The sequence below is a fragment of the Rhipicephalus microplus genome, chromosome 3, assembly GCF_043290135.1.
Source record: "Rhipicephalus microplus isolate Deutch F79 chromosome 3, USDA_Rmic, whole genome shotgun sequence".
NCBI lineage: Eukaryota > Metazoa > Arthropoda > Arachnida > Ixodida > Ixodidae > Rhipicephalus > Rhipicephalus microplus.
In genome coordinates this window covers 12,854,690-12,870,249 of record NC_134702.1, presented here as the reverse complement: position 1 = coordinate 12,870,249, position 15,560 = coordinate 12,854,690, and the positions used below count along the sequence as shown (strand labels likewise).

The 15,560-nt window shown below is 42.3% G+C and overlaps 1 protein-coding gene across 4 annotated transcripts in view; it reads right to left on the bottom strand.

Moving 5' to 3' along the window:
* Positions 1-3,200: 3,200 nt before the first annotated feature.
* Positions 3,201-15,560, bottom strand: part of Hmgcr (HMG coenzyme A reductase) — an 81,947-nt gene continuing 69,587 nt past the window's right edge. For all 4 annotated transcript variants that reach the window (XM_037433246.2, XM_075888900.1, XM_037433252.2 and 1 more), the window contains exons 14-20: positions 13,992-14,169; positions 12,612-12,718; positions 10,851-10,914; positions 8,848-8,988; positions 7,045-7,203; positions 4,581-4,735; positions 3,201-3,357 (exon numbers count right to left, since the gene is read on the bottom strand). In XM_037433246.2, coding sequence (XP_037289143.2) covers positions 3,270-3,357; positions 4,581-4,735; positions 7,045-7,203; positions 8,848-8,988; positions 10,851-10,914; positions 12,612-12,718; positions 13,992-14,169 — 892 coding nt within the window. In that variant the 3' untranslated portion in view covers positions 3,201-3,269. The remainder of the gene's footprint in view (positions 3,358-4,580; positions 4,736-7,044; positions 7,204-8,847; positions 8,989-10,850; positions 10,915-12,611; positions 12,719-13,991; positions 14,170-15,560) is intronic.

Here is a 15,560-nt window from a genome sequence, read left to right as displayed (position 1 = left end):
CACTTTTTCTAAACACAGTAGGCTTGAATTTTATTAGCGCGTGAAGCCATTCTTGAACGCACATGCTCTCTCACACTTGAGTACGACGTACTCGAAATAGTCACACATTTTTTTCTACACACAACACACAGGCGTGCGGTGCAGTCCCGTCGGCTGAACCAATGGCCTACCACGCGTCGTCGTCGTGGCGTCGTCATGACCTCATTCACAACGTACTTTTTGTCAACACGGTCTTATCAAGTGTGAGGCCTAAGAGAATGCTCTGTGCTGTCCAATATGTAGAATACATCTTGCTCTTAATCATCTGGACATCCTCGGCCGATTTCTGTCATTACGTGTCATATATATAGTGTGTGTGTGTCTAGAATGTCGCGATGTCGGATCCAAGAGCTGTCAGCCGTATTGTCACGGAGTCGTGATGTTGACGAAGGCAGCAGCCACTTCATGAGTGAACATTTTGTTTGGGCGAACCTGTGCGCGGAAAACGAAACGTCGCTCTACAAGCAATACACGCTGTAGACTGATAGCAGCGAACCATAGAGCGTCGCCATCGGTACTCTGCCAAGCAGCAAAGTGCGCTGGCACTTTGCAGCTTGGCACGTGCCATCGAAGATTGAATATTATCACTAGCGGCCGCGTAAGTTCCAGAACAGACTTGATTGATATGTGGGGTTTAACGTCCCAAAACCACCATATGATTGTGAGAGACACCAGAACAAACTTTAATGTACGCGTTGTGCGCGTAATCTCATAGGAAGGTTTTAAGGTTACCTAAATGGTTCCCCGTCATTCGAGCGCGGTTCGCGCAAGGCAGCGTTACACGCGCAATGGTGCGGTAACGAAATAGGAAGAAATAAGCGCGTGCGGCATTACCATTACATTACAGATTGTTGCTATTGCAGTCATAGGTTCGCCGGTGAAACTGATTGTTTTCTTCATTTTATATGGTTCGATGGTCGCCATCGCGGACCGCGTGCGGTGCACGGTGGCCGCTCAGCAACGGTGTGGCCAGTTCTGTCCTTATAATTTGACTAAAAGCTTTGCTGTTAAAACATATATAGATTCGCATAGCAATGGTGAGAAAAAATGGTAGGTGTAACCTTAAGAGACAAGAAGAGAGCAGAGTGGATTAGGGAACAAACGGGGGTTAAGGATATCATAGCTGAAATCAAGAAGAGAAAATGGACATGGCCCGGGCATGTAGCACGTATACAGGATAACCGATGGTCATTAAGGGTAACTAACTGGATTCGTAGAGAAGGCAAGCGGGTTAGTGGGAGACAAAAGGTTAGGTGGACAGATGACATTAAGAAGTTTGTGGGTATAAATTGGGAGCAGCAAGCACAGGACCGAGTTGGCTGTTGGCTGGCGGAACATGGGAGAGGCCTTTGTCCTGCAGTGGATGTAGTCAGGCTGATGATGATGAGATTCGCATAGTAAGGTGTGCACACAAACGCCACCTTAACAAGATTCATGCATTCTGTTCCCGTGGCGCAAGATTAACGCATGAACTGAAATACGACGTGACCGAACCAATTCGGTATTGACACGGTTGCGTCCTTTGCGAAGCCAACGCGCGTGTTGCTCGGTCAATGATAAAAGTCGACTCAATTTGGCGTAGCGGGCGTAAATTGCCGTTTAGGGCAGGTCAAATTGGCGCAGAATTGCGCAGCACTTCCAAACCAGTACTTATGTTCCAGAAAAGTGCTTATTTCGAAATAAAATCACGTTTTAGAGGCGCGCATCAGGTTAGCACACTTCAAATTACCCGCATGTGAGTGGTCTTTCTTAAGTCATTATTGTCGTACCCAACATTGCCAGTCTTCATTTCCTGGCCGCCAACAATAGTAGCAGCAGAGCTAAAGTAACAGGAGCCACAGCATCAACAACATCCACGAACCTATTTTCTGCCACGGCCGGGCTAAACTGCACCTGTGCGTGGTTCAACTGGGTCCCGATAGATGGTATCACCTGTCCAGCTTAACCATCCAAAAGTGGAATTTTTGAACCACTCGTGTCATTCCCCATAGTGACCCTAGGCGGTTTTTTCTTCTATAAATCAAACCAACAGACAAGCAGCATTTTATTACGTCTCTTGATGCCCTGAAGGTTTTTTTTATTTCACCTAATCTGATTACTAGCGATTAATTGTAGTCCGAGAATCTCGTGTCGTCAGGATCACTTAAAAAATGTTCCACTTGTGGCGCACATTGTGCAATACAATTAGCTTAATTTCTCGGCAAGTAGAGCACTGCTGTTGATAATATTGCCGTTTCGGACATGGTCGTACATGGAGCTTCCACTCTGATTAGCTGCCTTTAGCGTCCCTTTAAAGGGGCCCTGAAACACTTGTTCAAGTAACCATGGAATGAATTCACTAGAAGAGCTTATTGCCTCACGAATTCAACGCCGCAAAAATTTTAAGAATCCGTCCAGTGCGAGTGGAGTTACAAAAGTTTGTCGCATGCTGCCATTGCATTCTCTCTTCTCTTGCCCCGACAAAAGCGCTGGAAGCTAAGCAGGGAGGGACGAGAAGGCCCCTAAAAAACGTCACATGCGCTTCGCGACCTTGAGCACTTTTTTTCTTTATTTTTCTTCAAATGCACGGCCTTTTCAGTGTGATCGCACGTGCACGCGTGGACAAATAGTGGCCTCCCGTGGCAATCTCTGTAACAAGCAAGCGCACAATGTTCAAATAAGCCAATGGGTCGTTGAGGTGATATTTTTTAGCATACTATAACGTGATTTGTCGAGAGAAGAGAAAGCAATTTTCAGCTGACTGATAATTTATTGTGAACTCCAGGCCGCATGCTGTGCTGTAATATCTGGAGCCTCTACTACCGATCGGCAGTGTTTTCTGACCATGCTCAAAAAGTGTTGCAAGGCGCCTTTAAGAGCAAGTCAGGAGAGCAATGGACCTGCTCATGCATTGCATGCCTGTCACCACTGTCACACATACTTAACTTGTGCTTGCAGCTGTGATTAATGCTTACTCTCATTGTGTGGCTGTTGTCGGTTGGTTTGCAGGTCCAGCACCTTGTAGTCGCAGTGATTGCATCCAGCGACATTGAGAACGCGATTAGGACTGCAGTGAGAACAAACTAGGAGCCTGTAAAGGATTCTATGAATTTCGATGATAACATTCGCATTGTTATGCAAGCTCTGCACACTCTTTATACTTGCCCTTTGAAAACCAGACATGATCTTTGCTCCCACTTTATTTAACACGCTCAACACAGATCTGCTTGTTGTCAGTGTTGCAACAACTCCTATTGTGGGGCAAGTAGTCCACCAACAGTCCTGGGTCTTGGAGATTCATCTTCCACTGCTGTCGACTGAGCCACATTTACACTCGACCTGAGATAAGGAAAAAGATTGTAAGGATGCAGCCTCTAGGAAATAGTTCGATGAAAATACAGACTATGCATTTCTTCTAGTATATTCATAGTGCTTCAAATGGTGCGATTGAAACTAAGCAGTCCATTTCTTTGGCACAAAGCAATATAGAAGAGATGCCCATGAACCATGGTTTCAGAGCACAGCTCTTACATGCCCAGTCCTGCCTTGAGCGTTTGCAAAAGCAAGCAAACAAGCACAGCATAGGGGGAGCATCCCGCAAGCATTATTGCCACTGAGAGTTGAAAACATAGTCATGTGGCGTGGCACTTGCGCCACTTCTGATGCCACCAGATGGCTCTGCCCACTGCACATCTCAGCTTAACTTTTTCTTGAAAGAGTCAGTGCACACATTGAAGCTTTTCAACAAAAATATATACACTGAAACCACATTCTAATAATATGTGGGTTTTAACGTCCCAAAACTACCATATGACTCAAACCTCATTCTAACTGCTTTTATAAGAATAAGTGTGTTATATCCGAAAATTTGTTATAAAACTATATTTGTAACACTATTTTGCAAGGCTGTTCTTCATTTATTTCGTTATATACAATATTTCATTATATAAGGGTCTATTGTATTGAGGTTTCAGTATTCTACTGGTGATAACATACATCCATACATGGTGTCAACCTTTAACGTCTCACTGTCACTGTGTAGTGCTCAAAGTAGATAAAGCAACATTCAACAAGACAATCATCATCATTGTAGTGTTTAGTAACTTTCACAGTACATTTATCTGTATGAAAACGTACACAATTCATGCCATTGGAAGTGAGGTAGTGTCACAACTAGGAAAATACATGTATAGTTTCGCTCAAATTTCGCTTTGTGAAGTGCTGCAATTGTCGATAATGTTTTAAGATATCAGTCAACCATACCTTGTCATTTTTAAAAGTTCACACTAAGTCTGACAGGTTTCCTCTTTTGAGAAAACTAAGCTTTTGTTCTGATTTCGTAGCCAAGATGCACTGAATAATGGCATTTTAGTATTCATAGGGGTTTCTAGTTCTACAGTCCAGACAATACAAGAGCTAGTAATGCACATTTTTTCATTGTAAAAAGATGGCTCATAAAGTTTTTTGTTGGGCCCGAGAAACATTCTAGTAATGTTCTTTGTGCACTCATCTTCCCATCTTGTAAAAGGCTGAAACATCTTCCACGATGGCTGCATACACACCTGTTGTGCCTCATGTGAGACTTGACTAGATGTCCTGCTGCCAAGGCTGACAGCAGGGAAAGTTCTCCGGCCAGCACAGTGGCACACACAACTCGTGCCAGGGTGCAGGCATGCGCGCCAGGCTCTTCAACCGATGAACCCCGCACGCCCAGGAGCTGCAACAGTAGCATTCAATCATAGATATGAATTGGCTAGGACAATCCGATAACAATAAAGAGGTGAACACTGCAGTCAACGGCATCAATAGATAGCCGCGATACAGCCTGGACAATGTTTACTCTTGCAAAGGCGCCCCGGATCACTTTTCTCAGCAATCATCGAATGAATGATCCAACTATCGGAGTTCACCTCACTAATAGATTGCCGTGAAAATAGTGAAACTTCCATTGTAGCACAGCGATGATGGTGATAGCACTTTCACAAATGGCCATCTAGGGGCGGCCTCTTCAAGTCACCTGCGGCTTCTTGCAGCCTATTCCATAGCTAAGCCAGGCCAAGACTGTCAAACGTCAAACCAAAATGGTGATGACCAGGCCTGTTCAGTGGACTAGGTTCCGACGTAATGGCGCGGTTCACAATACATGGGATTTTATTAGAGCTATGCCGGGACCGATGAAAGACAACGTAATAGCCGAGGAAGCGCAGCAGTGAGGAACGTAACAGTCCACTGAACATTTTCACCATATATTATGCACCTTATAAAAATACTGTAAACACATGATTTGGAATGCAGCGAATGGATAAAGATGGTACAATGCATGGCATGTACATGCACAATGCATAATACATATATTAATTTATACTAACCTCAAATAAAAGCAAGTAAAAAAACTGCCAATGCCACACAAACACAAAAATATTTATTTCATCCCAAAGATAAAGTGGGAAGACATGCTACAGGTTCTTAGGCTCCTCTAAGAATGAGGTTATTTTGCTGCTGCATCCATTACCTCAACAGGGAGGTGATTCCCCTTGTGTACAGTTTGTGGGAAAAAGGTGCCCATGTATGAGTAAGCCCTACACGAAAATTCCTGTAGTTTTTTTTAATAACGATATGCTCATGTGGGTTGTTGCACAACTTTTTTTATGTACAAACTTTATTCCATGCCAAGTTTATCGTTATAAAGCCAGTACATAAATTTTAATATTTCATTATATCACCACAGATGGAGAGCATCCAAGTTTGCTGTCTGAAGCAAAGCACTAACTTGTGTAAGGAGATTGTATGAGCGAAAGATAAACCGAGCAAATTTTTTTTGTAAGTTTTCTAGTTTATCAATGTTTTTTTTGTGTGTATGGGTCCCTAATCATGAAGGCATATTCAAAAAGTGGACGAATGCAAGTTTTATAGGCTAATAGATTATATTCTACTTGAGTGCAAGTGAAACATAAAAGTGCTCTCATTGGGTAACTACTTAAATAATTTTAATAAACTTTATTGCATGCCAAAGTAATTAAGTTAGACTAACTGTTGCAGCCAAGAACTTCATTTAGAATTTCAAGGGCAAGTTCTGAACAAAAATAACCAGAAGTTCATATATACAGAAAAGTTTAGCACCAAGTTTACAGCTCCATAAATTCTCTGCAGAAACATACTGAAGTTCAGTAAACTGTGGCCACTACAATCGCTCAGATATAGAAACTTCATTTTTTCACCATTCAGTCGTGCATCTTATGGCTGGCTGTAAGCAAAGCTGTAGCTTACACTGATGCCACAAGTTATCTAAAGCCAAGATCTGTCATGAAAACTGCAAGATTCCATGCATATGCACTGTGCGATGGAATTTTCCAATGCAACTGCAGTCTCACAATGCACAGCCTGGCGGACAAGAGAATCAAAATTTAGTCATGGTCAAACAGAATGCAAATGTGACATGTGCCTTCCCACTCCAGGATTTGGTGGACCATTACCGGATCAGAGGAAGGGCAAGTACTGTAGATTGGGCAAGTTGGTTTCTTTTCTTCACACTCAAACAGAGCTGCGCTATAACCTTACGATTTAGAAGGAGGAACGTGTGCACACGTATCATGCTGTTTGTGCCACAAGCAGCTCATATCCATGCATTGATAAGCTTGCCCAACAATACGTGCAAGCTTAGTTTAGCTCCAATACATCCAGTTGTTCACACCTTCTGCTTAAACGCAAAGATAAATCTACTTGGCCTAGTGACTGCAGAAATCAGTTGCAGAGGTACATGCTAAGCTCTAATAATCAGTCAGTCAGCACAAAGTTAACACAGACCTCCGACTCAACATATCTGGCCAAAACACGTCCTTTGCCATTTAGTATCAGCCTAGTTATAATCATGCTATTTGGCAATTGGCTCAGCCTACACCACTCCCAAGATCAGCAACTTTTCAGAATAGCCCACTTTACTGATCAATTTAATGGAGACAAAGGAAGTTGAGGAGATGTAAGCCAACACTTCAAACGCAACAAGTTCTTGCCAGGTTATGTGCATACCTCAAGCATGGTGCCCTGTGGCTGGAGCACAGTTCCTCCACCCACAGTTCCGATCTCGATAGAAGGCATGGTGCAGCTGATGTACAGATCTTGTCCCGCTGCACCACAGGCTTCGACCAATGTTAGGCAATTAGAACTTGTCACATTTTGGGCAGGGTCCTGCAATGCAACGACAAGGGAGACATCAAGAACAGGCCGTCAGGAATTCAAACTATCACCATACTTTGATGCACGATGTATTTCATAAATTTATATACGAGGTACAGTGGTACATCAGCACAGGCTACCATAAAAAGTTACAGCTGATATTCTCACTACCAAAAAATATTGTGAACAAGTTTACATAAACCAAAACCATAGTACAGGCACTTAAGTATCAATAAGGTCATTATTGAATAGTGGTACTGGAAGAGCAGTGCAGAATGGTGCAACATTGCTGAACAATCACCGTATATTTTCGCTTCCATGAGATTTGGTGCAACTAGCAGCTGACTAATTGGTGCACACAAGGAACAACAATCTTCACGCTGTACAACAACTCTTCATATTGTGCCAGAAACATTGTTGCAGCAGTAAGCTATGCAAAATAATGAGAAATTGTAGGAGCCCAGAAAGTGATAACATCCAGATTGGCACCCATGTGTACTATAGTCAATTACAGCCTGTGAAAAAAATGTCAGCTTCACTCACGGCCATCACAGCCCCTCCCAGAAAGCATTTGAGAGAGTGCATATGAGAGGACACCAAGTGCTGAAACCTTGGTTGAACCATTTGCTCTTGAGCGGCACATGATGCAGCACACAGGGCTTGTCCCAAAGGTTTCCAGAATTTTAATTTTACAAATAATTTATTTAATATCAGTTTTTTGTAATCTTTTCAGAAATTTTGGAACTACTCTTTCGTAGGTTTAATGCACCATTTCCAATGCACCACCCAATCATTGAAGGCACCCTGGAAGCCGCTAACGAGAATGTCCTTCAGTGAAGTTGTCGAAGATGCCTTTACCATCTCCAGCGTCCCATGCAGAGTTCTTTTCAGGGTTTCTTAAATGACTGGGGACAAAAAGAAGTTTAGTGGTGCTGAATCGAGGATGTACGGTGGCTAGAGCAGCGCTGCAACACCCATTTGGGTCTATAACTGTGACTCGTTCATCAGGGATTGTCAGGACTTTCAGCACTATTATTGCACAGGCTTTCCTCCTTGAAAGATCCAGTGTCGAAAAATGATGAACAATTGTTGTGGGCATTCCACACTACTCTGCAATCATCTGAACACTTAATGGCCAATCCTTGTCCAATACTTGATGTACTTTCTGCACTGAGCCGTCCATTTCTGATTTCGACTGACGCCCAGAGTGGTCGTCGTCGTTTGAAAGACTCTAGACCTTTCCGGAACCCCTTATACCACATCAAAGTATGGCTTTGTTCTTCCGGGCCTTCCCGGAACCTCATCGCGTCATCACCACAGGCTTTCTGAAGTGTTTCGAGTGTCACCGCCCTGTTTTCATACCAGTTTTACAAAGAACTTGACTGCATGACACTGCTCCAAAAACTTGCCCCTTTTTCTTTTCGACGAGGGTGTAGTTGATACATCTGTGAAATGGCATGACCCGCCTCGACAACCGCCCATTTGTAACCAAAAATGAAACTTGTTTGAAGCTTCTATCCCCCTCTAACTTCTGCACCTGAAGTGCTTTTCTGCCAGGCAGCATTGCGGACTACTGAAAAAAAAAAAATTCCAGGAACTTTTAGGACAGACCCTGTATGGCAATAACGCATAGGATGAGTTTCAACCGACTCTTACCTGTCCGGTAGCAATGAATATGGCTGTGACGATGTTGGCTGCCTGGGCATTGAAGCCGCCCACACTGCCTGCCATGGCTGATCCAACGAGATTCTTGCTGATGTTGACTTCAATGAGGGACAACACATCTGTCTTGAGGACCTGCGTAGAGCACTCAGTTTAACTGCCTTATGTCTTTCCAGTACGTCAGACGCCTAAAATGCCTATGAAGACTGGAAGTATTCATGAACTCCATTATTTATTAAGCAAGCGTAAAGGCTTGCCTAAAATCAGTTACTCAACACTGATCACATAGCAACAGAGCTTTAGATTGATGTGGCTGCAAAAAGCCCAAGTTACTTCATCGTCTGATCATGGAGCAGGACGACTACAACGCGAATGTCAGAGTAGCAGTGCATGCCAAAAGTATTAACTTTTATTACAACATAACTTGAACCTCCCAACTTCTGCATAACACTAGCACTTATTCACAGCCTCCACATATCGTATTTACTTGCATAATGGGTGCACTTTTTTTCCCCCCAGAAAATCTGGCTCCAAGTTTGGGGTGCACCTATTGCGCGGGGTCAAATTTCCGAAAATTTAGGTTCAGACTAGTATAGACCACGGATAACGTATACATCACCAAACTCACAAATACCTAAACTACAGCCGCAACGACATCCTTCATAGGCTACACTAGCGCAAAATGTGTTGAGCATGCAGTCTCCTGTGTCCGAGAATCGAGGCATGTGATGCAGTGCACATTAAAATTTCCGAAAATTAGTATAGAGAGACCCACACTGCTAACAAAATGAACGAGAGAAAAAAACAAAAAATAAAAAGAAAGCGTCATTGCGGGAATTCGCCGATTACGTTTCAGGCCACCTAAAATATGCTCATTATCACGACTAAAATTTCGTTTACTCAATGGTATGGATCGTTCGATTTCACGGGCTCGCACCCTATATACATAAAATTACAATTGAATCACAAACTGCCATTTGAGAGTTAGAAGCACCACCAAAGCCCCTTTTCCTTCAAGTAGAGCCACCAAAAAGAGATGCGTTAATTCTGTACAAAACGGCTACTTTGATTGCCTGCAACCGCCACCTAAAAGCACCAACAGTGATTAGGCTTACGCTATGGTTCGGCATGTTGCGGGAAGTTTGTAAAAGACATGAAGATTGTGCGTCAAAAAAATCACACTGAAGCACTGATCCAAGAACAACGCGCGTGATACGATGTTCAGGTTTGCGACTGGGAAATCAACAGTGACAAAAGTTCGCTGAGCTTGTGCGAATTGCGTAGTGGCAGCAAAAGCGAAAACTCATGTCATAAAGCCAGAAAGCTTTTAAATTTGCGAACAAAGTAGCAAATGCGATAACGACGCCTTTCTTGACAGGAAACTCTATGCACACTTGAGAAAAACACAATTGCGCGTTCCATGCGGAGCGCGTGCGGCCGGAGCCATGCCAGCCCCGGTGCAAACGTTACTCCGACACTCGTCCCCCTTCCTCACTCGGCGAGCTCGCGAAGCTGGTGCAGCATTGTGACATTTTATTTTTGCATTTTTTTTTACTCGCTTCAGTTAATATAAAAGGGCGTCGAATTCCAACCGCGCAAATGCGGTGATCACAGCCAAGTTTGGGGTGTGCCTATTATGCGAGTAAATACAGTAATACATTAGGTACTACATGAGCCAAAAATAATGTACTGTTACACTACTTTATGATGGAAGCAAGGACACAGTACTATGTAGGAAACTCCTATGAACACCTACACAAAAGTGGCTGAAATGTGAAAAAGTTAAATGTTACATCCCTGCTTTTACAGCAATTCAAATGACACTGCATGCAAGCATTGAATACACATGGGCAATGTCACCATTTTCTACACTACTCAACGGGTAAACTCAAAAAATGCACATGAAAACTGAGAAAGAAGGTCCCATCAACTGAAACTGATTTCACACTTATTGGCCCCTCAGTGCTGTAGCCTAGTAAGTGGACACTGCTGCGTACCTCTCTCACCACCCGGGCCGGAACTGTGGCTTCACAGACTACGGACTTGCCTCGGCCTTCAATCCTGCAAAATAATTTGTGGCATAAAATCAAAGCACTGTATTGAGAAGCACAAATAGCAAAATGTGTGAAACACACGCATATGTAGATAGGCTCATGGCAGAACTAGATAACAACTGCCACAAGCGAAATGTCATGTCTGCAACTTCTGCACAGGTCAATGCACTTGAACCAGCACAGTCGTATTTTCTACTGCAGCAACACATCTGTAATTCTATAGCCAAGACTTCAAAAAGCCATAAACAGATGTGACGTGTGCACATTTGAAGTTCACGCTTCAAGTCTAGTGTGCATTGCAACACATTCTCAGGGTGAATTACCTAATCGGCAACGACAGATGTGTAATGCTATGCTGCCAGTGCCTCCAGATTTGTAGAGCTGTGTGAATAGAAAAATTTTGAATGCTAAGTGAATTGGAATATTAAAGTGTGAGTACGAGTGAAATCATTATTTTTTAAAATATTTCTCGAATATTTTTCGAGTAGTTCAAAGCAAAATTGTAAAAAAAAAAGTTGGGGAGGATTTCTAAGCATATTCTTATGAGATATCGTAACAAGAAAGTTTCTTTTTGCTATGTTGATGAAGCCGTGGTGGGGTGTTATTTAAAAGTTGTCTCATCAAGAATAAAGCAATGCAGAGGCCGAATTTTATCAGTACACGATTTCTTGCAACCGAAGTTTTACATTTGAAAGGCAAAGATGCTATTTTCTCAGTCCCTCCTTCTCTTTCAACTTCTGTGGATGCCCGATTGATGTGGCGATTAAGGGTGTGCTCCCTTCAAGTAAATAGACAGATTTAGTTGCGTGTCCACAGCAGTTGTACAGACGCAGCCTGCCAGCACTTCGCAATAGGAGGCTGTGTCCGTATGACTGCTGCAGAAGCGCATAGGTCTGTCTGAGAGGTTTAAATCTGCCTCGTAGATCTCAACATACAAGAACATTTAGTAGTATTTTGGATGCTAAAAATCTTAAGCATTCTATTTTTCAGACTTTCGCCCCCATATAAGGTCCAAAATGGCATTAATTGAGCCCCCTCTACTTCTGCCACATCTGTCATCTATCTCCATGTTGAAACCAGCGTTTTCTTGAGTCAATACACTTGTGACCATAGTGGAGCGTGAAAGGCAGGTTTGCCGTAATATGGGAATGTAATGAGGTGAAGCATATTAAAGCTCTCAAGGGGCCATTTTCAATCGGGCTGTATTTGTCTTTTAAAAGTTCGACCGTAGCGGAGCATGAAGGACAGCTTTGCCGCAATACGAGAATGTAATAAAGCAAACTAAAGAAACCATTAGTCTTTGAGAAAATCAGAACTATAAAAAAATGTTTCAAATTTCGAATATTCACACACTGCTGCGATTTTGACTAATTAATATGTTCTGTATCACTGTACTTTTCTGGCTACACGAAGGCTGCAGCCAGACTATCCCTATGTTTAGTACCATGTAATAAATGACAAGAATAAAACAAATGTCATGAAATGAATGAGTCCATTCGTTGAACGTGCTGCCACATTGATAAATGGCCTAAAAATTGCCCAACTAGGTATGCGCTGCAACATTATTTATTTACAGTGCCAATGAAGCAATGTCTTATGCCTGTGACCAGATTGGGCTATCATCTCGTGCTTTCATAAGTGCGAAGACTTCTCTTTCCAGAAATTCTTTTGGTGCAAAAGCATCAACCTGTGAACTCAGCTCACCAGTTAAGAGCAGTTGGCTTCTTGTCTGTGCAATAGTTCCCACTAACACTGATCACTTGAAGGGCTGGAAACACTTCTTGTAGTTTGCGAAGGGCCACCTCTGCACCCTGAAACACCAGCAATAGATTACATCAGTGATTTTCGTGGCAATAAGGGTAAATCATGATGTTATTAGCGAATCATGTACTTAATAGTACAGAAGCACAATGCTATTTCAGCACTCAGAAATAGGTACCACATATGAATGTTAATGCACAATATTAAACGAACTGAAGACACACTTTGGCTTTGAACAATGCTGTAATTAAAAAAAAATGAAGACTGCCACAAGTTCTCGATTTATAGTGAAGTGTCACGCAAGCATTTTCTCCATTTTACTGCCAGTGATATGTGGCTGCAAAAGTGCAGAAACTAACATCTTCATTATAAAAAGTGCTTCTAGAAGTTCTCCTTTCTTTGCTTGTTTCTGTTGGTTTAAATGTTGTTTTATTCTAGAGCCTCGAACTGGCATATGTCATATCATTTTCACATCATTTAGCCCTTTGAGGGTTTCTGCCGTACAAGTATGGAAACGGTTTTCAGTCTTGCAGTGCCTTCGCCACATGAGTACATTTTTGAAGTTGCACTTGAAATTCTGTGCCTTAATGACGATGCGTGCTCACAGAGAAGTGCTGCTACCTCCTAAGACTTACGAGAGGTGTTGGAAATGATTGTGCTACTTTCTAGCGGAAATAAAACAGAATTGATATCTAGCGTCATCACATTGTGCGGTCGGCGGTGAATATGATGGGCAATGCTTTTTATTCATTCCGGTTTTGCCACGTGATCGCAACCTAGGTGCGCAAAACTTTATTTTTATGTTTATGGGCAATTTCTTTTAGGGGCAGTGGAAGTCAATTTTCATCTTTATTTGCACTGCTCTTAGCTAGTTAACCACGAACACTCACGAGGTATTCTCGTTCTTTTTAATTACTGGGTGTACTCTGCCTAAGACAGCTGCATGCAGACAAGATACCAAGTGTAAAAATGCAACTCGTCAATGTAAGGGAAGAACAGACGCATTTTATGTGTGCAGGTGATATGTGCAGACCCGAGTTTCAAGGAATGCCACGCTCTAAAATATCATAGGACATTATGCAGTTCTGAGTAATAATGACTGAGCTAAATAATGTTTATGAATTTAAAAAGTTTTTTTCACGACTTAACACATTTTGTACATTCAAAAACTACAATAAAGTAATTTGACTATACAGTTTTTTTTTTCAGAAACATTAGACACACAGAGGGTTAAAGTATCAATGAAGCTTTTGTTGTGCGTTTAAAGAATGCTTAATTAGAAAGCGAGAGAGAGAGAGAAAAGGAGAGAGCAAGTAGACTTGCCTTGGAAAGCATGTTCATGCCCATGGCGTCACCAGTGACAGAGACGAAGCGAATGAACAGGTATCGCGCAGCAATGCTTGTGTGCAGCTTCTGGAGTCTGGCGAACCGACTGGTCCCATCAAAAGCCACCTTCAGCTGTGCAAAGTGCTCTGGATTCTGCAGCCACCTCATCACCTCCCTGCACAGAAAACATCATGTAGTGGAAAAATCCTAGCAATACGGCATGTTCATAACAGCTCTACTGGCACTGGAGCAAATTAAAAGGCTTGTAATAAGAAAAGAAAATAATTATTTACTAAGCTTGTGAGAATATAATTGTATTAGTTTGAAGTGTAGCCAAAGAAAATGATAACTAATATCAAATTATTTCAAAATGAAACTGAATAGTAGCAAATTTGAATAGCAGAAGAGCAGTGCGTTGGGTCAATTGGTACTGGTCAATCAATGGCTTAAATGCACGAAAGACAAACGGGAACACAAAAGAAGAGGGAAGCACAAACAGGTGCAGATTATCAACTGAAGCTCTATTTGCTTTGCCTTTCAGAATAAAGCTTCAGCTGATAGTCTTCGCCTGCTTGTGCTCCCTGTTCTTTTGTGTTCCCATCCGTATTTTACACAGTTACACCATAAATGAATTTTAAATAGCAGTTGGGCGCAAGCCATTAGCAGTAAGCTAAATTACGTTTTAAAATTTGATATACTTGGCTCATATAAACTGTTATAGCACATCTTCAAACTAACAAATAAACATACTTAGGATAAAAATAACACACCCACTTGACTATGTAGTGCGGCTTCGTGGCAATACACATTTATCCTGACTAGACAGTTTCACAGCATAGCGGCTTGATCTGCAGTAAAGCCGCCACGTTAAAGACAGGTTTCATTTTGGTAAAACGTACGTAAGTTTGTTTCCTACCAAGGTGAAAACAGCGTGCATTGACGATAACAGTCAGACAGAAGGAAAGAGACAGACACAGGCACTGAACCAACAACAAAGGTCTGTTGCTCATACGCCACGGAAATAAATAGCACGTATCAACAAAAAACAAAAATAAGAGAGGCACAGCAAAAGAAGCAAGGCTTGATAGAACACCGAAAGCAGTTTATCAAGCCCCCGTTGGGAAGGCGGCTATTTCTTTATCTAAAAGGGCTATTGGTGGCTTGCTGACACAGCTGTCCTGCAAGTTCACTATATTTTGGGCTTCTATGATTTCTCAGGTCACTTCATCGCCAGACCTGTGTAGTGCTGCCGTGCTATTTGAATTGGGGTGTGCATTCACAATTTCAGCAGTAGATGCCAAGGTGCCCAGAAATTCACATGGTCACTTTGTATTTATGTTCTAACAATCTTTTGTTAAGGCATCAGCCCGTCTGCCCGATGAAGTGCATCGTCAAGAGAAGGGAATAGAAAAAATGACTCCCTCAGTACATGAAACAAATTTATCGTGACGACTAGTGGTGTATCCAACCTTCGTGCGACCCTTGTGATTTGCTCATTTGCAAAGACATGACAAGCAGTCAGGAGCTGAAAATGGAACGTGTGTCCCATTTTTGCTGCCTATCTTT